Here is a 23,478-nt window from a genome sequence, read left to right as displayed (position 1 = left end):
AAAAAAAGTGCCTCGTATATTTTGTGTATTTTTTCAGGCACTACACAGGGCCGTACGCGATGGCGAATGCAAGGCTGATGCTGTGCCTACTTTGTGTGTGCTCATGGGCAGCGTTTGGATGTCTGCTAATAAACAAGCTAAGTTGTTTCACGGTAGATATAACCTCGTCTGCACAAGTGAAGGAAAGATCTAGCCAAGTCTGGAGCACAGCTGGCCGTGTAGGTGGCGCACCAACTTATAATTTAGAAAGGTATGCCGAGGGGCAAATATTTTTTTGAAGTCGTTGGGAAGATGCGTATACACCCGCCTGTGTTCAAAAGACAAATGCTTTTCCATACTGGGCGTTTCGTATTTCCTATTCACGCAATAAAAATATGAATTATCTAGGATTCTAGGGCATCCCCCCAACTTGGTGAAACATAGATGTGCGGGTTTGAGTAAACTTCGCTATAGGACAGTACCGAATGCAATCGTGTTCAGGGCAGTTGTTATTACAGGGCTGTTGATGCTACCCTGGGCAAAAATTATTGAAAACACGGATCCTATTAAATGTACTTTAGAGGTCTTGTCCAACTAGAGGTAGAGCCAAGAACGACTCGAGATTTCCAAATTCAGTTGCTTACAAGAGAGTAGCGACAACGTTCGCAAGATATATTAATTCTTTCCAGCTGTAAAATAACATTCTGGCGCTTGTGCGCTTCCTTTTACAACTTGCATGGCTTCATTCAAGGCTGAGCCAGGAAACGGGGGATAAATATGCACAGTTTATCTGAAGTCTGTGCCCAGTGAATAATTTTGTTTTCATTTTCAATTTTCCTCGACTATTGAGCCATTCTTCTTCACCACTGATATCAGCCCTTGAAATAATGTTGTCATCACGTAAAATATGTATCTGTAAAATTATCTGGTTATGTTACCAGTTGAAATGTCACGAAAAGGACAATTTGTTGAATAGGTCGAGTTTTCTGTCCAAATAGTTCTCTATATTCATGTTCATAAAATACAGTTTTCAGCTTTTTGGCACGTCGTTTATTCCCGTAGCGGCATGACACTGGTCTACGTAATATGCGAGAGCCACTTCGACCTTGGTATGTTTGCGATCAAGTCTGCAGTCGCGTACTCTACATCTCCACTGCACATCATCATCATCGCAGACAAAGCAAACATTGTCAACGTTACAAAAGAGGTGAGGTGAGAATTTTATTTTTCTGTTTTGGTTTACGTATCGAGCTTCCGTAGAAAAAGGCAAAATATGGTCATTCGTAGAACTGCTCGTCACAGGCTCCTCTTGACAAAGCTCCTAGACCTCTGTTCTTTCCAAACTGTGTTTTCCTGTTCTTTTATTTGGTCTTCACATGTGGCAAATTATTCCGGCTTTCATAGAATGGTGTGGTTTACAGTAATGTAAAGCGGTACAGTTGCGCATGCCGTTTCGAATAGAATTACTCACCACTTTTCCACACCTGCTTAGGTGGCGCTTGGTATTATTAGTGTTGTTATCAACTTGTTTGTCCGGAGCATTCCAACCGCTTGAGTGTTGATGATTTGAAAAAAGGGAATGGAAGGACGCTGCGGATTTTATTGTACCGAGTCACATGGTACACCTGCATGCAACACAGTGCGGGGAAAAGAAATTGAGAGGGAGAGGATAGGATAAAGTAGGGAAGAGTATCGAGGGGTGATAGGAAGTCTGTATTGCCACTGTAGCGGGAGTCGTCACTTGCAGACGGGAAAGAGCGTCTCACACGCCAAAGCACCGAACACCTGAGTCCTAGACTGCACAGCCCACATAGTTACAACACGGGTGTTGGACATTACACAGTACTCCGCTCCACAGCCTTTAGTATATCCCACTACAGACCTGGATCAGTTTTCTTTCGTCTGCGAAGACAAGAATGGCGGACGGCCTCCCGGTTGGCTGAAGAAGGGGGCGTAGGGGAACACGAGGGCCTCAAGGCTTGTGCTGGGGAGCCTGAGGGGCTGCTAGGCACCGGGCAAATCAGTCTCTGGGCCAGGGTGGTAAGGGCAGGGCCACAGAGCGTCTTTCGCTGCTACTCAGGGAATCGCCTTCGGAAATTCCTCGTGGGTGAGTGATAAAAGTTTCCTGGACGTACTTTCCATTGGTTCACAGTACCGTCTCTGCATGGCCTACACGGTGCAGACGTTTGCGGTAGTTGTCTTAAGTGCAGATTCACGACAGTTGCTGTCCTTCTGAAGTAATTCGACTGTCCACAGAATATTGTATCAGGAAGGGCAGGTAGCCCAGTTAAACCTACAAAATGAAAGCTAACAGGGTTTGTTCGGTCTGCAGTGGGAGCAGAGATATATTAAAATAGAATATAATAAAACAGATATTTGTTGGTACGGCAATAAATGGATGTATTGAACGAACCGCTACTGCGTTGCCGTTGAATCTTTACACGAAGGTCGTAATTTTTTGTATATTTTCTTTAACACTAAGAACAAGAAGGGAGCTTACTACTTATTAAAAAAAACAAATAAAGTCGAACTTCGCCTATGAATAACCTGGACGCAATTTTGGAAATTTTCACCGCACTTGTACTGTGGGCCACCTGGTGTATTCAGCCGAAAACACCAGATGCTCCGTGAACCTGCCGAGAAATGGCATCGGGTGTTTCGTGCTGAGTACGCGAGGCAGCGGCATACTAGAAGTGCGATAAAAATTGCCACGATGGCACCCAGGTTTTGGATAGGCGAAAATCAAAACATTTTTATTTGTTTTCTGAAAAGGCAGGGAAGCACCGTTATTGCCCTCGGTTTTAAAAAAAAATAGGCCACAAAATGCGAAATTCCTGTAAAGCTTGAGCGTGAACTGAGTAGAGGTTCATTGACAATTTTTTTAAAAAGGTCCATTTATCGATGTGCCACCGTGTACATAACCCAGTGGGTAGCTTGTTGACACACAAAAACGTACCGCAATTATGGTCGAGCTGTTGTCATCCTGGCCTCAGCTGCCCTTGGTAGCTACCAGTGTTGCGGAGTTACCAGTCCGGAATAGGAAAGAATCCGGAATCATTCCACATTTTCGCGACCCCGGAATGGAATGGGAATGGAATGGCGACAATACTTGAAGGAATGGAATGGGAATGGAATTAAGCGCCTTTTGCACGGAATGGAATGGGAATGGAATTACATGCATTTTTCCCAAAATAAAGCCCACTTTTCCTTCTACGCGCTGTTATTTGTCAAAATATGCAAAAATACGTAAAAGATCCAACCAGCCCAAGTTCAAACATTAGCAACCCGGAACCTTGAATTTAACAATAACTCAGTACTGTTAAAATCGATTGGCTGATTACAAGCACGGTATATTTATAAGCTGCGATTTTACTACGATTATGTCATTAAATACAGCTCTGCTACGAAGTTCATCGCGATTCTCCGCCTAATAACCGTGGCTGTAAGCCGTTGGTATCCGTCGTGGGGAACTACCGCAGTGGCACCCCCCCCCCCCTATCTCTCCCACGAACTACGCCTTGTGACTTTTTACCTAGGCGACGCCTTCGCCCCGGCTGTGAGCTGTCTCCCCACGCTTCACTTTTGTTTTTTGCGTCCGGAACCGTCGTGATTGCATCCCACCTCGCCCTCATCGGGACGCTGGCGCGGTGCTTGTGTTCACTGCGAAATTTCGCATATCAGCTTACGCCCCATCTCCCTTCGCGCTCCCGCTCCTCCCCCAGGACGTTTAGCAATACTGGCCCTCATGTCTAGACACTCGGACGCCTTTGCCCGAAGCAGCGTCTACGGAGGCCTAAAATATTGGTTCGAGAATTCACCCGAAACAGGAGAGCCCATGTGATAGGAACTGCGGTCACGCCTGCGCCTGCAAGCTGCACGCGGCAAGCTTTGTTCCTAAACGGTTCCGACCTAACGGAAAGCGAACGCTAGCCACTTTCCCTTGCTTTCCTGACTCGCAAGAGCAGTTTCCGTTGTAAATGTGACGTCAGCTGACGTGGAACGCGTGTTTTCCACGGCATCTCTTTTAATAACAGACAGCGAAGCGAAACCGGCTCTCAAACACCTCTTTTAAGCAGCTCGTTCGTCAAGCGCAACACACAGGCAGAAGGCAACTGTATAAGTTTACTTTTTTTGTTTTTAGAACTGTTCGTTGAAGCAGCCGTCATTTAAACTTCATGTTTTCAGAACTGAACAGCGAAGAGCCAATTTGGCTCACACAATTTTGTTTTGGGTATTTTGATAAATAAAACCAAAATAAACTTTTTTTCAACCTTTCACGGCAGCTTGAGAGCTTTATTGCAGCATATAAAATTTACGAGGACACCTAATTGGGCTGCTGAGCACGAGGTCGCGGTTCGATTCCCGGCCGCGGCGGCCGCTTTCCTGATGGAGGCGAAAAGCAAAAATGCCCGTGTGTACGAGATTTCGGCAAAAGGGGGTCAAAATAATTCCGGAGCCCTCCACTATGGCGCGCCTCATTGCCTGCGTTGCGTCGGCGCGTTAAACCCTACAATATATCAACGAGGACACATACGCACTTTTTTCTGGCGTAGGGATTTCCACAACACTAGATAGACCGGTTGCCGAACGTGTCCTTCTATTATTATCGTTATCATTTTTCTTTACATCTTTTGTTTCGGTTGATCGCCCAGACCAGAGGACACTTGGGGAAACCTTCATTGCTACTCCACTGCATGCAACTCCTCAAATTAGTTATACAGGCCTCAGTTATACAATTAGTTACGCAGGGCTTGGACTCACTTTCTCTCTAAGTCCTCTTCAGTTCTCTAAGTCCTTCTTCAGTTAGCTAGAGCCAAAGGTTGCATGGTGCTAAAGTATGAACAATCTTCCAATTTCTAAAAGAAAGAAAAAACAAGACGCAGATTAGTATACGAACCAATGCACTATCTTAGTATACACTAACGAGAGAAAAAAGAATTCTCTCTGCGTATTGGTTCTCATCGAAACACCCATACAAAGGTCGCGCATACTCTAAGCACAGCCTGAACTTTCGCTCGTGCGCAGTAGATGATACCTGACGCAAGTAACTAAGCTTTTCGGCAAGGGCGACATTGCATACCTGCGCACACGCAAACACAGAAGGTTCTGAACCTATCCGTGCTTTCAACGCGCACTTGACATGCGTTAGTGCTGACGACCTGTGCGGCCCGTGATCCGTATTTGGTGCAAAGGCAGGACAAGGTGCTCGAGCGGTAATTCTTCCAACTGATACCACCAGATCGGGAGGTTCTGTTCCTCGTTAACAAAATTATAGTTATAGAACCACTACTAATGAAGCCAACCAATTTTTTAATCTTGCTTTAGACTTTAACCTTCAACAAGTTATATCATGCCCAACACGGGGCAACAACACACTCGATCTGTTACTAACCACCTGCCCTGATGACATTAAAAGTGTAAACGTTTGGCCCGGCATTAGTGACCACAGTCTGCTCGACATCACCATTGCCCTTCCGTGTGCAAGAAGATCCCCTAGCACCAAATTGATTACAGACTACAAGCGTGGTAATTACGACGCCATTAACAATGAACCTATGCGATTTTATTCTTCCTTCTGTAAAACCTACGAAACACGCACTCCTAATGCTAACTGGGAATTGTACAAAAATGAACTAATAAACTTAAAAAATAAATTTATTCCTTGCCTACTTGTGAAATCTGATTCCAATAGCCCATGGTTTAATAACTGCCTAAAACGCCTTCGTAATAGAAAAAAACGCCTCTACCGAACAGCCAAAGCAAAAAATGAACCACTAGCGTGGGACCGTTACCAGTCATGTGCGACTCAATACGTAAAAGAAGTAGCAGATGCAAAAAATAAATTCTTTTCAACGGACCTACTATCCATACTGAAAACTAATCCCAATAAGTTCTGGCGCTTACTGTCCCCGAAGTCGAAGACTAATCAACTTGAACTCACAAACACGGATGGTCAACTTATAGACAGTGACAAATGTGCTACATTTCTCAACGACTACTTCACATCTGTGTTCACTCCTGTTAACAACGCATCCATCACAGCTCGAACATACACACCATCCAGTGCACATCCCGACATTCAATTTAGTCCTAAAGGTATAGCCGAATTAATCAGTACACTGAAGCTAACATCATCTGCCGGTTGCGACGAGATTACCAGTAAGTTACTAAAAAATACTATCCTCGTCTCAAGTGAAATCCTATGTCTAATATTTGATCAATCCGTACGCAGAGGCCAAGTCCCAGACGACTGGAAAAAAGCAAAAATAACCCCCGTCTTTAAATCAGGCAATCGCTCTTCACCAGCTAATTACCGCCCTATTTCTCTTACGTGCATATCGTCCAAGCTTCTCGAACACATAATAGCATCTCATGTCATGAGTCATCTGGAAAGCATGAATTTCTTTTTCCCATACCAACATGGATTTCGGAAATTTTACTCGTGCGAAACACATCTCGCTGAGTTTGCGCACGACATTCTAGTTAACATGGATAACAACCTTCAAACGGACGCCATTTTCTTAGACTTTGCAAAGGCATTTGATCGCGTCCCACATATCCAACTACTCTCAAAATTAACTTGCCTCGGTTTACCTACAAACATAATAAATTGGATTCAGGACTTCTTTACAGGCCGCATGCAATTCACGTTCGCCAATAACAACCAATCACCGCTTACAGCTGTTACATCGGGGGTACCACAGGGCGCCAGTCTGTCCCCACTTTTATTTCTAATTTATATAAATAATCTGCCAACTAACATAAAAAGTAAACTAAGACTTTTTGCCGACGATTGTGTCCTCTACTCTGCAATTAAAAGCCCCGACGATAACAGCACCCTGCAAGATGACCTTAACACTATCGCATTATGGTGCAATAATTGGCTCATGCCCCTTAACTTATCGAAATGCAAACTAATCTCATTCTCTCGTAAACGCTCCATCACCCACCACAGTTACAATATTAATGCTGTTCGCTTATGCTCTGTAACATCGTATAAATACTTAGGCGTTCACATGTCACCATTATTATCATGGGAATTACACATCGACACAATCTGTTCCGAAGCATCAAGGACTCTTGGTTACCTCCAACGGAATCTAAAATCCGCGGCCATAGAAATAAAAAAACTTGCTTATCTAACATTCGTGAGACCAAAACTTGAATACGCGTCATCAATCTGGCATCCATCCCAAGCATATCTGACCACTAACCTAGAATCCATACAAAATCGCGCAGCTCGCTTTATCACCTCCCAATACTCCTCCGGTACCAGCGTCACATCTTTAAAACAGTCCATTTCCCTTCCGTCACTTGTATCGCGCCGTCATATCGCACGTTTATGCCTACTTCATGGGGCCTACTATCATCTAAAATCCAGGCATGAATTGTTAAAACCAGCCCACCGCACGTCAGCGCGCCTAAATCACACACAACCAATAGCACACTTACCCGGTCGAACATCGGCATGCACAAGTTCATTCTTTCCCAATGCAAACTCCCTTTGGAATTCGCTACCCGACAATATAGTATCATGCACTGACCACGCATCTTTTCGAAAAAAATTGGACGACCATTATCACCACTCCGAACATCAATGCTGATTCATAACATTGATCCTTACTACTTGGAACCTGCACAATTTCTCTTGCTTGTCTTTTCTTTTTCTGTGCTTTTATGTCTTATAACTGAACATGTGTATTTGGTAATTTGGTATTAGTTTTCTGTGATCTGCTTTTTTTTTGTTGTTGTTGTTAGTTGTGCTGACTGATGTATGTCAGTCACTATTTTTTTCTTTCTTTTTTGTTGTCTTACCTATATGTATTTGCCCCCCCCCCTTATGTAATGCCTTCGGGCCCTTAAGGAACTAATAAATGAAATGAAATGAAACCATGCTCACGACCGCTCCATACGCGTGTCAACTGCTTTAATGAATATAATGTCTTCTTCAACCATACTTTTGTCAGCATAAAAATAGAACATGTCGTCACGTTAGCATTAACACATTCACACTTAAACAATATTAAAGTATCACAACTCGTAAAGACGTGCTGACCATGCAAATACTATAATACTACATGGAGAACTGCCCCTGTGGGAATTAGTAGGGTGATTGCACTGAACGAGATATGCCACAAAGCCATTATCCCTCGACCTTGGTTACGTGTTTTGCGTATTTTAGCAGTTCTTAACGCGTGTAATAACATCAGCTTAATGGTGGGTTCATTGGTAACTTGATAATCACCCGATAAAACATCGAGGAATTAGAGGAATAGAATTGAACTTCCCGGCAATTCCCGGAGTGGGAATGGGCCATGTTCCGGCATTCCGAGGAATTGAAAGGAATGGAATTTAGGCAACTTGTAATTCCCCGGAATGGAATTGGAATGGAATGGTGACGCAAATTCCGCAACACTGGTATCTACTTACATTTGAAGAATACGCCCATGTACTGCGTACAGATCGTAAACTACCAAAGCTGTAGCGTGCAGCCCATGTTTGCAACACCACGTTGCGCTGCTCCGCCAGCCCCCACCGCCCTTGCCCGTTGTTCTCGCTTGCCCGTTGTTGTCGCTGTTCTCGCTCTACTGCGAGAGCGACTCGTTTTCGCTTCCCTCGATGCGCCGTTCCCAATTACCGGCGTGGGTTGATGCGAGAGTCTATCTACATCATCTATAAACCTAGCCATACCCTCACCTTTCTAACCTGTTTCTTAGGCATGCACATGGGCTTCCTCCAGGGGAGCTTTCTTGGCACACAGGGCCATTGGAGTTTTGTTTCGCCTGGCCGCATAAAGATTCACTTTTATAGAAACACTGAAGGCTACCAGCAAGTTGGTTTAGCCTTGATTGGGTGCCGAAAGATGCCCTAATTGCTAAGAAATCGCTAGCGAAACGCTGAATAAACGTGACTATACCAGCGACTGCCGCCACTGTTTGCGTCACCATAAACCGGAAGGAGGCGACACAATGGTGATGTACAGCGGCACTGAACCAACCGAATATAACGTTACCATGTACGGATGGGTGTGGTCACTTTCGGTCAAATCAGCCGTACTTTCCTGAACTCCAACGCTCTTTGCAGTTCCGAACCACTAAGAAAAATATTCCTTCATGGGGCTCGTGATCAGTATGGACGCGTTGTGTAATAAAAACACGTTGTCATTTTGAAACCCTGCAAACGTTGGCCTCGAACCAACCGCTCGTGCGAAGCGCGCACGCTTCCCCGAAAAACAGTGCCGCTGCCCAAGTATTAGAGTTCCTGTATATCGCGTAGCGCAAGAGTTGCGCGTCTGATTGCCACATGCGGCTCGTTACAGTTCGACAGGAAAGCCCTCTTTCAGTGCTGCGCACAAGACCCCGTATTCAGTCAGTTCGGCTCAATTGAGCATCGGTTGTTGCGAGGAGGTGGCGGCCGCTGATAAGCAGCCGACCAGCCGGCTATCGTGCGCCAGTTTTTGTGCGCGCCGCTCCTTGCCACTCCTATTCGCCAGTGACGCTGGCGCGGCGGATCGGCGGCAGCTCCTACATGCTAGACGGGTGGCTTTCCCGCACGACTGGAACTCAAGATGGCGGATGGAAGCGCAACTCTGCTCCCCTATAGGGAGCTATATACAGGAACTCTACCAAGTATAGATGAGTAGCGCCATCCAGGGGCAGCCAGGGAAGACACTGCTCACGCCAGACATTTTAACCGTTGCGTGGTATAGCCAGTGGCGGCGGCATCTGTCTTCACGCTTTCCATATTCTCTACTTTGTCTAAAAAAAGCCAAGCAGAATTGTGGTATATTTGTGTTCTCGGTGAGCTGATTGATCGATCTGCAGTAATGTGTATTTTCACTTTAGTGTCCCTTCAAAACACCGAGGGCTAAAAAATTCAGACATACATAACACCACTGCAGTGTAGGAAAGCGAAAGCATTTTTGTTTTCAAACTGCCTCCTTGATGGTCGTGCAGCATGAATGGGTTGCCCCGCATTTCTTTTAGAGGCAGATTTCCGCGGGCGGCCACGCGTCACTGCTACCGCTAAGGTAGATGGGTAGAGTCTATTGCGGTAATAAAACACCGGACCCCAATAGGAAAGTGTGGATAAATGATGATGATGATTTTGTCAATGTTTGTGGAATGTACCCTTGAGGGGGGATTAGTCAGAATTAATCACTGATCGTAAATTTGTAGGATTTCAAAATTTTCCTTTGTTTCCAGGAAAACTTTCATAAAATTTAAGTTCGCTATGATTATGATTGCCCAGTAATTACGTATTCTCTAGCAATTCAAGCGACCTGTACCAGAGAGATAAGCTTCAATACGATTATGCAGATCTCTTTTTGCGTGCCCCAAATTCATTGCGATTGATCTTCTCATTACCATTACAATAACTTTGAACTGTGTGGAGCGTACGCGCATGGAGAAATGGGGATTGAAATCCTGACTGCGTCGCGTTTTTTTTTGTTGTTTCTGGGACTGATTTGCTCGGCCAGTCACCTTACTTAGTCACCCTATATACACCGTTAGTTGAAACGGGCATGGCTGATTCTCGTTGTGTAATTGCCGTGCTCAAATTGCTCGTGTTCGTCTCCGATAGTGTGATAGAGTGCGTTGATTACCATCGCCATGATGTGGTTCTATTTGCGCCGGTTTCTCAGTCTCATTCGTTTTCTTTTTTCTTTTTCAATTCTGAGAGTATTGCCGCGACCCTCAGAGGGGGATTGTAATCTTCTTTCTTTTCTTCGTTTACGCCATCAAACGTTCTCTTCATTTTATTTATTTAGGTTTTATATACCTTAGGAGCCCAGGGGGAATAGCATAAGGGGGATACATAACACTGCTACTTTAGTGCCAGCAGTACTTCGGTAATGGAAGAATACCACTCACAAAGTATTCAGTCAGCGACATGTAGCACACTTGAAGAGAGGAAACCACACATATTCAATGCACATAACACATTTGACTAGCAGGATTGGCTAAAATATTCAGCGGATTCTAAATAAGAATGCAAAGCAGATTGGGAACATGACAAATCGGCGTGGGCAGCGATGTTTGCGGGTGGAACATTCCACAAATTTATACTCAAAGAAAGTCTTGAGAACTGGTGCTTCTTGGTGCGCGAAAATATTGGTTTAATTTTACCTGCATAGTCGGCACGAGCCAAAACGGGAGTAGACGGGTGAATGAACCTTAAAGAAAATGATGTGTCACTATAATGCCTTTCATGGCGTTCACCCTTTGTATTTGGCGTTCACTTGGCGTTCACATGATTGTCTTCCTTTCTAAGGTCGCCTCGTGGCCCGAGAGCATAAAACAGCGGGTTCAAGTTGGCGTCCAGCCAACTTGGTTTCCAAGCAACGAATGGTGGAGAATGTTCGAGCCCTGTGCCACGCAAAGACTATTCCTTCCGGTAAGTAGAATCAGAGCCGTTTATTCGCACTTTGGTTAGGGCAGATGTGGCTGGCACATGAACTTGACTTCGCTTGTTTTTCTAGAGGAAGAGTAGACTGAAAGCATACTCGCTCAGATATGATTGGACAACTTTACAACAATATATTGAGCAAGTAATAAAAAAATGAAGCAAGCTCATGCTAACGCGTAAGACTTGAAGACCTGAACGAATTTCACTCCATCATTGTTATTTGAAGTGTGAGCATCCTTCATTTTTGTGGAACTCATATTCATTGGAAATAACGTTGGAGGGGCGTACGCTATGGCGTGCCTTTCTCGTTCTGAGCAAGTGTTGCTACAATTGCGGCGAACTTCGAAGTATTTATCGTTCCGAGCAAGTGTTGCCACGATTACTACGAACGCCGGAGGTTCTTTGCCAATCTTGGACAATCTTCCTAAATTAGTATGCTTGGCTTGCAAACGCGCACCGGGGACATTGGGCCAATATTCGCTTTCTGCAGCAACGAGATGTTATTTCGTGTCACTCTGCAACTGATGACGACGTTTTTGCTCCTTTTCTTGATGATATATCATACCAGGTACCCTTGCTTGAAAAACCGTAGGCTTCGCTTTGGAACTTTCCAGGTCAGGGTTAGATTCCGAACTTAAAATCCGGCCAATGTGTTTTACTTTCCACATCTTTCATAGTAGTGATGCCCACCACAACGGGAAAATGCACTAATTTCTGTACTACTGGATGAAATTTTCCCGTCTAGCAAAACAAAAATTCATTATTAAATTAAGGTGACATAAAGAATGATAAAATAAAAATGCCTTTTAAATGTATTTTGTGAAAGAAATTGCGGTAAACTTTGCGCATTGGTTGATTGATTGTTAGTAGTATCGCCTTCGTAGAGCATTGATGACGTTTGCAACCTCACCGCAGAGTTCATCTGTGTTTAATTTTAGCACTCGCAATAACGGCGTGCCTAAATTACATTTGGCCCATTACAGGTTCTAGCGTCCTAGGCGACATTCCTCTTGGTGGTCGTCTTCCACACCAAAACACTTTGCGCATGCTTTATGATTTCCTACAAAGCTCTTGGTTCGCAAACAAGCTGCTCTAGCCTCCCAAAGCCACACACTGCCATTGGAAATAACGGTAAAGATTTCCCTTCGTGATGCCTGAAGTTCCTGCACTATATTTACATAGCGACTTTTTCAATTGGAGTCTGTCCCTCCATTTATTCAAATGCCCAGGTACGCAGCATTTTTCAAACTATGCAATAATTCTTTTCCAGAGATTGTTCTTATTCATTTTTTATCCGCGTATTTCGCAGTAAGTCAGTAAAACTCTTTACTGGGTGTGGAATGCTGTGTTGTCCGAATTTGTGGTTGTTCGTTACCCAGCTTCGAAATTCAAGCAATCACTTCTGTGCAATTCTTTTTTAGAGATTATGCTCTTTAATTCTTTGTCCGCATATTTCACAGTATGCCGTAAAGCTCTTTACTCGGCGGTGGAATGCTGTGTTCGTATTTGTAGTTGTTTGTTGTCCGGCTTCTAAACTGAAGCAATCACTTCTGTGGAGTTGGTTGCATTAGGTCAACAATGCAAATTAGGACATTGATGTTGATTACAATTTTCTGTAGGAACGAATGTTACACAACATAAATTTAGGTACTTCGTCTGTACACTTGAGACGAATTTTAATTAGTTTCGCTGCTCGCTGTTTAATGTTGTGAAAAAAACAAATTTTTTCCAGCCGAGCATAATCAGTAAATTTTTGCAGAGCATGCTCCCCAGTGAGGACGCTGTGATATACGTGGACACAGACGTTGTGTTTCTACATCCCGTGGAGGACCTTTGGAGGCTGTTCGCTGCAATGAATGGTCGGCAAATGGCAGCTATGGCCCCTGAGACGGAGAGCTACGCTACAAATTGGTATCTCACTGAGGCAACCCACCCCTTTCTTCCTCCTTTCGGTAAGTGTTCCACAAACAGCCAGAAATTGATCACTTTCAATCAAGCAACCAGTTAATCCGGCAATCATAAGTCTAGCAGTGTGTCAGTCACTTGATTAAAATATGTAAGGGAACCGAAAACACCTAAAATACGAAAGCACGCCTATTGTCTACCGCAAAACTAAGCAATGAATTGCCCATATATGCTACACAATTTGTAAAATTAGGCAGTGGAAGCATTTCGGGGAGCCTCTTTCTTGAAAAGTATGTTGTTGAGGTACGAGATATGCTTTATGCAGAAAAGCATTAACTTTCGAGCGCGTCGTTTGGCCTGGTGTAACAAGATACATCACACAAGCTGCACAGCAATAATGCCGCGAACAATGCATTTGGGTTTGTTTATTTGTGTTTTGCTTTTACCGCCGGGCTGCGCCGGTCTGTGTTATCTCTGTGCCTAGGCAAGCGCGTGTTCTATTCTTTTTTTTGTGCCGCAAGTGTTATATATTTTGATAGGGGGAGCATTCCCATCTAACGTGAACGGCCCAGAATAATCTTATTGGATCTACAATGTTCTAGATGTGAATCGACGGTTCGAGAACCACGCGCGCCGAAAGATAAAAAGCCTGCACAGCAGACGCCGGGGTATTCGACTCGATTACGCTCGCCTACACAGGACACTTTGTTGACTGCCGCTTCACCGCTTGTGTATTCTTTGAGTTGTTAGGGGAGCACAAGTTCGCTCCAATAAACGTTCTTTTCCTTCCAGACGACTGCCTCATCTTTGGCTCCATGACATCTAACTTACCTACGAAGTGATCACTACGACACACGCGGCCCGAAGTCGTCCACGTGGTTCGCTTAAAACCTTTCTACGGACGATGACAAACTTTTATTTTTATTTGTTCGGATTGTCGCTTCTGTTATCATCGGGTTCATGCACTCTTAGAGGGGGGGGGGGGGGTTATACCCAGCACCTCCGCGAATACCCCGGCGTCTGCTCTGCAGGCTTTTTATCTTTCGGCGCGCGTGGTTCTCGATCCATGAATTCACATCTAGAACAGTGTAGATCCATACAGATTATTCTGGGCTGTTCATGTTAGATCGGAATGCTCTCCCTATCCGAAGAGATAACACATGCGGCACAGAAAGAAAGAATGAAACACGCGCTTCCCTTGGCACAAAAAAAAAAATACAGACCGGCGCAGCCGGGCGGTAAAAGCAAAACACAAATAAACAAACCCAATGCATGTCTCGCGGCAATATCATTAGGCCTACCACAAATGCCTGTAAGCGTGGTCTGGTTTGGAACACCGTTTGGTAGAATTATCCATTTGCAAGGATGCATCGCATTGGCAGTGTGCAGCTTCGCAGTTTGGAATGTCCATTTTCAGTAGACTGATGTTACAAAATAAAGTATTGGTGACGATGACGACGCAGTCTCTCTGTAATCTATATCTGTACTCCCTCCCATTCAGCAAGAACAGCATTGTGACCCAGCATTACGATCGATCATTGACAAAATCAGCTATGCCTCACCTGACGCGTCGAGGGTAATATTTGTGCTTCGCGATAACATTTTGTATCGCCATTGTAACATTTTGTAACATTTTGTATCGGGAATTAAACACAGTGACGATGATGTCGAATCTATCCACCGGCTTCCGGCGAAGCGTGACGTCATTCCGACTGTTCTTGTTCGTTTCGCATCGTTAGCGCTTAAGGAAAAATGTATGTCTTGCCGCAAAAAAACCCGATCACTTGCCGAACAAGAGGTTATTCCCTTGAGTTTTCTAAACGACAACTTGACCAGCCGGAACAAGAAGCTTTTTTGGGAAGCTCGGCAAAGAGAAAAGGAAAAAAAACTACAAGTATGTCTGGGTGAAGCAAGGAAAAATTTTCGTGAAGAAATCCGAAACCTTCGCCGCCTTTCGTATCTACAGTAGCCTCGATCTAGACCGCCTTATTTAAATATGAATAGCTCTTTCTTTCAGTGCACTAACGTTGAGAGTTTTGCAGTTTGTCAACTAAAACCGGTGGATACCCATTTTTTGTTTTGCATGTAAACAACATTCGTGGTATCAGGCAGCACTGGGACGAATTTTTGACGATTGTGGAAAATTCACGCTGTGTCCTAGATGTAATAGTGCCAACAGAAATAAATATACACTCAGAGATTCTTTCACTCTTCGAAATGAATAATTATTCTTCAGATTCTGTTACACGTCCACTAGCTAGGGGCGGAGGGGTACTCGTTTATGTACGCAAAGACAGGCCGGTGGTCTTTCTGCAGCCCGTGTTTAGCGCAGCGGAATGCATTGGCTTAAACATTGCTTCGGCTGCGCTCGACATTACGCTTTTAGCAGTGTACAGACCTCCGGCACAAAATGCCAAGGTTCTTTATCTGAACTTGAAAGCTTTATCCAACCAGTTTCTGTGAATTCTATTCTTTGTTTAGTCGGAGATTTCAATCTCGACACTTTGTCGCCCTCGAGGCCGATTGTGCGCGATTATCTTAATACTTTGGCAAAATGGGAATCTTTTCTTTCTGGAGTCGAACAGGACACAACTTACTGCGCAGAAGCTGGTTATCCTTGACATAGTGTAATTTGATAAATCCGTAGCTGATTTTGATTGGGAAGATTTTTTACAGAGGGTTACTTTTCAAGACGTGTAACAGGAATTCTTAGAAATATGGAAACAACTTAAACAAAAGGCACCAAAAACCGTGCTAATAAAGAAACGCAGTGTGAAAAGCCCTTGGATAACAAAAGAGATTTTGCAAGCTATAAAAGAAAAGGACGCGCTTTGGACGCGCTGTAAGCGCTCTTCTAATCCCGAGCTGAGGATGTTGTTTAGATCTATGCGAAATAAAGTTACAGCTTTGTTGAGATCGGCGAAACGTTCGTACTTTAACAAATCCTTCTATGAGAATCGATTCTGCCCCAGGAAAACTTGGACAACCATTAACCAGTTACTGGGTCAAAAAACACAACTGTCGATCGAATTAACAATTTCAAAACACTTCCGTAATCTTGGTCACTCCGTGCATGACTTTAATAACCACTTTTCGAAACCTTCAAATCGGTCACAGGTTTCCCCGGTGATGCGCTGAGTTCCTTCAATAGCAACGTCACTTCGGCATACTTGCCTCCCGTAACTCGCGCTGACTTGCATGACATAATATTTAGTTTCAAGTGTAAAAAATCACCAGGAATAGACGGTGTTTGCATGATTGAACTTCAGCGAAACTTGAGCGTATTATGCGATGTATTAATCTTTATGCTCAATTATTTTATGGAACATGGTTTTCTCCCTGATGAGCTTAAGATCGCCCTGGTCAAGCCGCTCCATAAAGGAGGAAGCTTTCAAACGATTGAGAATTACAGACCGCTATCTATCCTACCTTGTATCGCACAAATCGTAGAAAAGCATCTTTTTCGTACAATGAGCCTTTTTCTCGAAAATAATAACCTTCTTTCAGATTCTCAGTTTGGATTTAGGGCAGGGAAGAGTACTACAACGATTTTAGGAGAGTTCTGTGATCATATTTATTCCGTCTTCGATAATAATGAGGTCTCCTGTGCTCTTTTTCTGGATGCCACCAAAGCATTTGACACTGTTTCTCATTCATTATTGCTTCAAAAGCTTGAACTTGTAGGTTTTCGGGGTCCTTTTCTTAAACATTTAACAAACTACTTCCACAACCGGGCTCAAATTGTGCGGATAAACGGTTTCTCGAGTTCCAAACTTTTTTTTGCAATTAGGAGTGCCACACGGGTCTATTTTATCGGCATTGTTGTTTAACGTGCACGTTAATGATTTGGGTTCTGTCACAACAAAGAGTCGCCTGTATCAGTATGCAGACGACACTGTTCTTCCGTCTACTCACTCTCTTTACAGTTCAGCGATTCACTCTCTTCAAACAGATGCAATTGCGGTTATGGATTGATATTCCTACAACGGTATTTGTATTAACACAGAAACAAGATGTGTGTGTTTCCGTAATCTTCACAAAAAAATTGACTGTACGCCGATTCTACTCCATAACTCAAGGTGTAAAGATTGCCATTGTATTCCTCTTCCCTTATCGACAAGCGTGAAGTACCAAAGTGTATATTTTGATAGCGACATGACGTTGAACACCCAGATGAACTACGTTTGTAACAAGCTTCGGGGAGTATCTTGTGTTTTATATAATATTCGTTCCTTCTTGCCAGTCCGAACGCGCAAACTTATTGCGCACTCGCTCGCTCACATCATTCTCAGATATGGGATATGTTTATTTTATCACTGCATTTTCACTTGGCGTTCCAAAGTAAACTGTATATTAAAAACATTGTCCTCAGCGTTGCCTACAATGTAGATATCCCCGTTAAAGTTGATTGCTTCACTTATTTCAGTCTGCCTATATTTGATGCCCTGTTTTTTCAAACGAATATTTTAAAAAACGTCGGGTGCAGCCCTTTTTTGTCCCCTCATGTGCCGGTGCGAGCGTTCAAACATAGTCCTCGATTTGTTATACCACGTTGCTACACACGTTTTGGATCCTTTGTTAGACCTCACTATGTCTCAAACATTTTAAACCCGATGAGATATTTTCTATTTGTTCTCTGCGTGGCCTAAGAACGTATCTGAGCAAAAATTTTTCTGTTTTGTCTACCTCTAACTAATACAATTTATTGCCTGGGCTGACTGCCGGGTACGGCCCGACAAGCCTTGCATGGCTTGGGCTGACCCGATGTTGATTTGTATATTTCAAAACATGAAAATAAACATTACATTACAATACCCGTCCTGACGGTCCTGAACTTTTGCTCGCACTCCCAGCGCACATGTGCTCCAATGTCTTGCAGCAGCTTCATGACATGCCTACTGCATGTCACCTCGGCATTTCTCGCACGTATGAACGCGTAGGCCAGCGTTTTTTCCAGCCCGGCCTGTACCATTTTGTTCGCCGCTACGTCAGTTCTTGTGATCAGTGTCAGTGCCGCAAGACACCAACATCGCTTCCTGCGGGGAAACAACAGCCACTCGACATCACGGTATAACCTTTTTTCCGGGTTGGCCTGGACTTGCTTGGTCCTTTTCCCCAGTCGACATCGGGATACAAGTGAATCGGTGTCGCCAAGGATTACGCCAGACACTCCGCCATCACGCGTGATTTGCCGACTAGCTGTGTTACTGACGTGCAGATTTCCTTCTTCGCGATGTCATTTTCGAGCATGGGGCTCCACGTCAGTTGCTCACCGACCATGGCCGTTGCTTTCTCTCACAAGTCGTTGACGACATCCTCCAATCCTGTACTACTAAACATAAGATAACTACAGCGTACCATCCCCAGACTATCAAGACTTACCGAACGCTTTAATCTTACCCTGACCGATAAGCTTTCCTGCTACGTTTCCGCGGATCACCGCGACTGGGTTGCCTTGCTGCCTTATGTGATATTTGCCTATAATTCGTCACGGCATGATACGGCTAGATATTCACCATTCTACCTTTTTTATGGCCGTGAGCTCAACCTACCGCTGTACACTCTCATGCTTCGGTCGACGGACCAACCCTCAGTGCGATCGGAGCACGCCTGGGACGCAATTGCTCGCGCTGACCATGCTAGGCAGATAGCCCGAAACCGGCTTCGTTCCTCCCAAGCTGATCAGAAAACGATTTATGACTGAAGACATCGGGTGGCGCACTTCGCTCCGGGATCCCTTTTCCTCCTCTGGAAAGCTACCCGCCGTATCGGCCTTTCTAAAAAACGTCTGCCCCGCTACCATGGTCCATTTCGCGTCTTGGGCCAAGTTTACGACGTGACGTACGACATCTGCCCTGTGGCGTCGACACCGTCGAGTCACGCTACTTCTACAGACATTGTACATGTTGCACGATTGAAGCCATATTTTCCACCGGACGCTGTAACCCCATGGCGCCGCGAGGGCGCTCGTTCCGCCGGCGAGTAATGACACAAGGCACCGACAGGCGAATAACAAACTATGTGGTTATGGGGGGATTGGCCACAGGTTAAACGAACAGGGATTGTGTGACGAGGTTTCGTGGAAGAAGAGGATGAAGTGTGATGGTTGCGCATCCGTCAGTGTGTACTAGCGGCACCCAGCCTCTTGCGTCTTGAATATTGCAAATACATTTGCAAATACATTTTTCTACGGCATCCTCGGCTCGTACCAATATACTGCCATCAGCATGGTCATTCATGCTGAAAAAAAATGGCTGCGCATCTGCTCGCGTCGCTGCAAATATCGTAACTGCCTGCCTTTGCTTGTAACGCCCTTTGGTGCCTCATCCGCCTACGTCTCACGCTGCTCTCCTCTCCTGCCCGGCTCCACGCATTAGAGGCTTGCTTAGTTCAGTTCTGCCGCGTTTGCAGTGCTGTGACGTCGGTTGGGAATGCTGGGACTCAGTGTTCGAGCCACAGCGCGAGATGAGCGCGGCAGCCCTAATTGAATTTCATAGTTGAAATATTTTTTCCAATGCGTTTTTTCAAATTCGCTCTCGCAAAAATCAAGCCCACGTTTATTTTTAATTAATGTAAAAGTGCAAACAGCTGTTATGCATTGACATCTTTTCGCAAGTAGGCCTAATAACTTTTTTGTCAGTTTTGACAAATATTGGGCATCTTTGTGGATTGATGAGATTGAAAATATTTTTCTTATTGACGTCTTACTCAGGAATTAGTTTTAACATCTGGTCCGGCGGCTGAATCGAGGGACAAAAAGGTTATTATACATGCTAGTTTTCCCGACTTCTGTCCTTAAAGATAGGTGTCGTTACACTTGGTTAATTTGCTGTTATTATTGGTTAATAATGAGCCACAGTTTTTGTAGTAGCATGTACAGCACGCTTGTATCATATATTGTTGAAATCTTCTAGTGAATGGTTTTAAAACGTTCTCTCTCTCTCTCTCGAATGCTTTTGTACCCTCATTACGGTGGTATTAACCCTTCAGTTGGTAACTTCCTCTAACTGCTCTCTGTGTTAATCTTTTCTTTTAACCAATTTTAATTTGTCCGTTTCTGTAAGCGTCTGGAACTGCTAGCCTTCGGCTCTGTTGTGTCACAAAAGGCACTGCACTTGTTTCATTGTTTCTGTTGGTCACTTTTTATTATTGATACCAGGGTTGTTTCATAACAAATTTTTCTTTTCACACTGACAGACAAACATACACATAGACGGAGAATTTTCGAGTTTGGGTATCGGAATTAAAATCAATGTCATTAAAAATAAATTCCATAAATTTGTGGCGATCCTGGTATGCTGCTGATGAGTTGGGCCAGCAATGCTTTCCTTAAGCCTATTTAGGGGACTTTTAGATACGGTGTTCAAGCTCAATGACACTAACACCAACTGTGAAGTTTTTTTTCTTTTTGTTGGCCACCCGGAAATTTGAGATAGGAAACTCTCGCAAAGCTCTGACCGCTTCATGCTATCATTGTTTTCAAATAAGCACGTCGCCTCTGTTTGCGCCAGTATTGTATCGCCGTTGTTTCTGCCAATTGTAAGGGATTTCTGACACGAACAGCGTTAGCGTCGTTGTGTGCAAAACTCCACAGGTTAGGATGCGGTGGCAAGACTTTGAGTCTATCAAGAACCGGAGTGTTATGAAATATCCTGTCTCCTTAAAATGTTTCTATGTTCTCCCTATTTTCTGATGCATGTGAACGCAGGGTGTTTATGATTGTTGCAATTCCTTCCCAATTTGCTTACATGCTCGCACAAAAATACAAATTTTAGTAAAGTTTTGCTCTTCAGTCGGACTGGTTCAGCATAGTTACAGAACGATTAGGCTCTTATCTCAAGTTGCTGATGAACAATTCGTTTGTCTTTTAGGGGCGAAGCACCTTAATGCCGAGGCTTGTCCGGCGTCCGACGACCGTGCTCATGGCACAGTAACGTGAAATCGAAACATTTGTGAAAAAAAAGTTCCCAAAAGGCTAACTAGAATAAAATAAAAGGTTCACAGAAGGTTACAGAGAGAGAGAGAGAGAGAGAGAGAGAGAGAGAGAGAGAGAGACGCACAGCACGGTGTAAATCGAAACACCTGTGAACAAAAAGATTTGCAAAAGATTAAAAGAACAACATAAAACGTTCACAAAAGATTAGAGAGAGAGAGAGAGAGAGGGAGAGAGAGTGCTCCTGGAGAGCCCTGCTGCGCATGCGCTTGGAGCATTGGATTGGCTTGATTGGATTGAATTTGGATTTGGATTTGGATTGGAATGAAATATATTGGATTGGATTCAAATAAATTAAATTGTATTTGATTGGATTGTATTGGAAATCGTTTTAGCAGCAGTAAGCACTCTCACGGGTGATTTAAAGCAAGAACGATCCCCTGTGCTTCTCCCACTCGTCATGATTCACTCCGTGGACGTGCGTGAATTTTTTTACATTTGAGTAAGTTATGATAAATTAAACAAGAAGTGAAGCTTTAACACGTTTGTACTCATTCTCAGTTTACCGCGAAAAGGATGTTTAATTCCATGCACGTTTAGTGGACGTTAAGGGTTCCGGTAAGAAATATTGTCACGAAGCCAAGGACGACGCAGTTGTCTTGCAGGAGAAACAAGTTTATTGGAGCGAACTTGTGCTCCCCTAACAACTCAAAAGAATACAGAGGCGGCGAAGCAGCGGTCAACAAAGTGACTTGCGTCAGCGAGCGTCGCAGAATCGAATGCCCCGGCGTCCGCACTGCAGGCTTTTTATCTTTCGGCGCGCGTGGTTCTCGAAACGTCGATTCGCATCGAGAACATAGTAGATCCAAGAAGATTATTCTGGGCTGTTCACGTTAGATCGGAATGTTCTCCCTATCACAAAAGATAACACATGCGGCACAGAAAGAAAGAATGGAACACGCGCTTCCCTTGGCGCAGAGATAACACAGACCGGCGCAGCCGGGCGGTAAAAGCAAAACACAAATAAACAAACCCAATGTATGGTTCGCGGCATTACCCCCCCTCTAAGAGTGCATCGACCCGATGCTAACATAAGCGACAGTCCGAACAAATGAAAATAAAAGTTCGTCATCATCCGTAAAAAGGTTTTAGGGGAACCACGTGGACGACTTCAGGCCGCCTGCGTTGTCGTGATGTGCCGGAGTCACCATCAGGGATCACTTCGTAGGTAAGTTGGCCAACACGTCGTAGAATCTGGTAGGGTCCGAAATAGCGTCGCAGGAGCTTCTCACTGAGTCCGCGTCGTCGGATGGGAGTCCAAACCCACACACGATCCCCTGGTTGGTACTCGGCGTCTCGGCGTCGGAGGTTGTAGCGGCCCGCATCCAACAGCTGCTGGTCCGTTATACGAACTCGAGCGAGCTGGCGGGCCTCTTCCGCACGTTGAAGATATCCGTGGACGTCGGCGTTGAGGTCGTCGTCTTCTACTTGCGGAAGCATGGCGTCGAGCATCGTAGTCGGCCTTCTACCGTAGACAAGCTCGAACGGCGTCAGCTGCGTCGTCTCCTGGATAGCCGTGTTGTACGCAAACGTGACATACGGGAGCACTTCGTCCCAAGTCTTGTGTTCAACGGCAACGTACATTGACAGCATATCTGCGATTGTCTTGTTCAGACGTTCTGTTAGTCCGTTCGTTTGGGGGTGGTACGCCGTCGTTCTTCGGTGATCCGTGTTGCTGTAGCGTAATACTCCTTGCATCAGCTCCGCAGTAAATGCCGTTCCGCGGTCTGTGATTAGTACTTCCGGGGCTCCATGTCGCAGCACCACTTGGCTTATAAAGAACTTTGCCACTTCTTGTGCAGTCCCCCTCGGAAGAGCGGCGGTCTCGGCGTAGCGCGTCATGTAGTCTGTCGCTACGACAATCCACCTGTTCTGTGATCGTGACGTAGGGAACGGGCCTAAAAGGTCCATTCCAATCTGTTGAAATGGTCTCGATGGGACGGCGATCGGTTGTAGAAGTCCGGCGGGTCTTGTCGGCGGCGTTTTTCGTCGCTGGCAGTCACGGCAGCTCCGGACGTAGTGGGTGACGTCAGAGGTAAGGCCGGGCCAGTAGTACCTCGCCTTGATTTTTCCAATAGTGCGGGCTGTGCCGAGATGTCCGGAAGACGGGTCGTCGTGGCACGCTTCCAAAATTTCGTCACGAAGGTCCGCGGGGATGACGAGAAGGTAATTCGCTCTTGTTCCGGGGCTGA

At 44.8% G+C, this 23,478-nt stretch overlaps 1 protein-coding gene across 1 annotated transcript in view; it reads left to right on the top strand.

The window, feature by feature from the left end:
- The first annotated feature begins 1,040 nt into the window (after nucleotides 1-1,040).
- Nucleotides 1,041-23,478, top strand: part of LOC144140011 (glucoside xylosyltransferase 1-like) — a 43,568-nt gene continuing 21,130 nt past the window's right edge. The window contains exons 1-3 of the mRNA XM_077672225.1: nucleotides 1,041-1,186; nucleotides 11,254-11,376; nucleotides 13,148-13,340. Coding sequence (XP_077528351.1) covers nucleotides 1,046-1,186; nucleotides 11,254-11,376; nucleotides 13,148-13,340 — 457 coding nt within the window. The 5' untranslated portion in view covers nucleotides 1,041-1,045. The remainder of the gene's footprint in view (nucleotides 1,187-11,253; nucleotides 11,377-13,147; nucleotides 13,341-23,478) is intronic.

Source organism: Haemaphysalis longicornis, unplaced genomic scaffold (assembly GCF_048455015.1).
Source record: "Haemaphysalis longicornis isolate Haplotype H1 unplaced genomic scaffold, Haemaphysalis longicornis Haplotype H1 scaffold_5, whole genome shotgun sequence".
Lineage (NCBI taxonomy): Eukaryota > Metazoa > Arthropoda > Arachnida > Ixodida > Ixodidae > Haemaphysalis > Haemaphysalis longicornis.
This window is presented reverse-complemented; position numbering and strand designations above follow the sequence as displayed.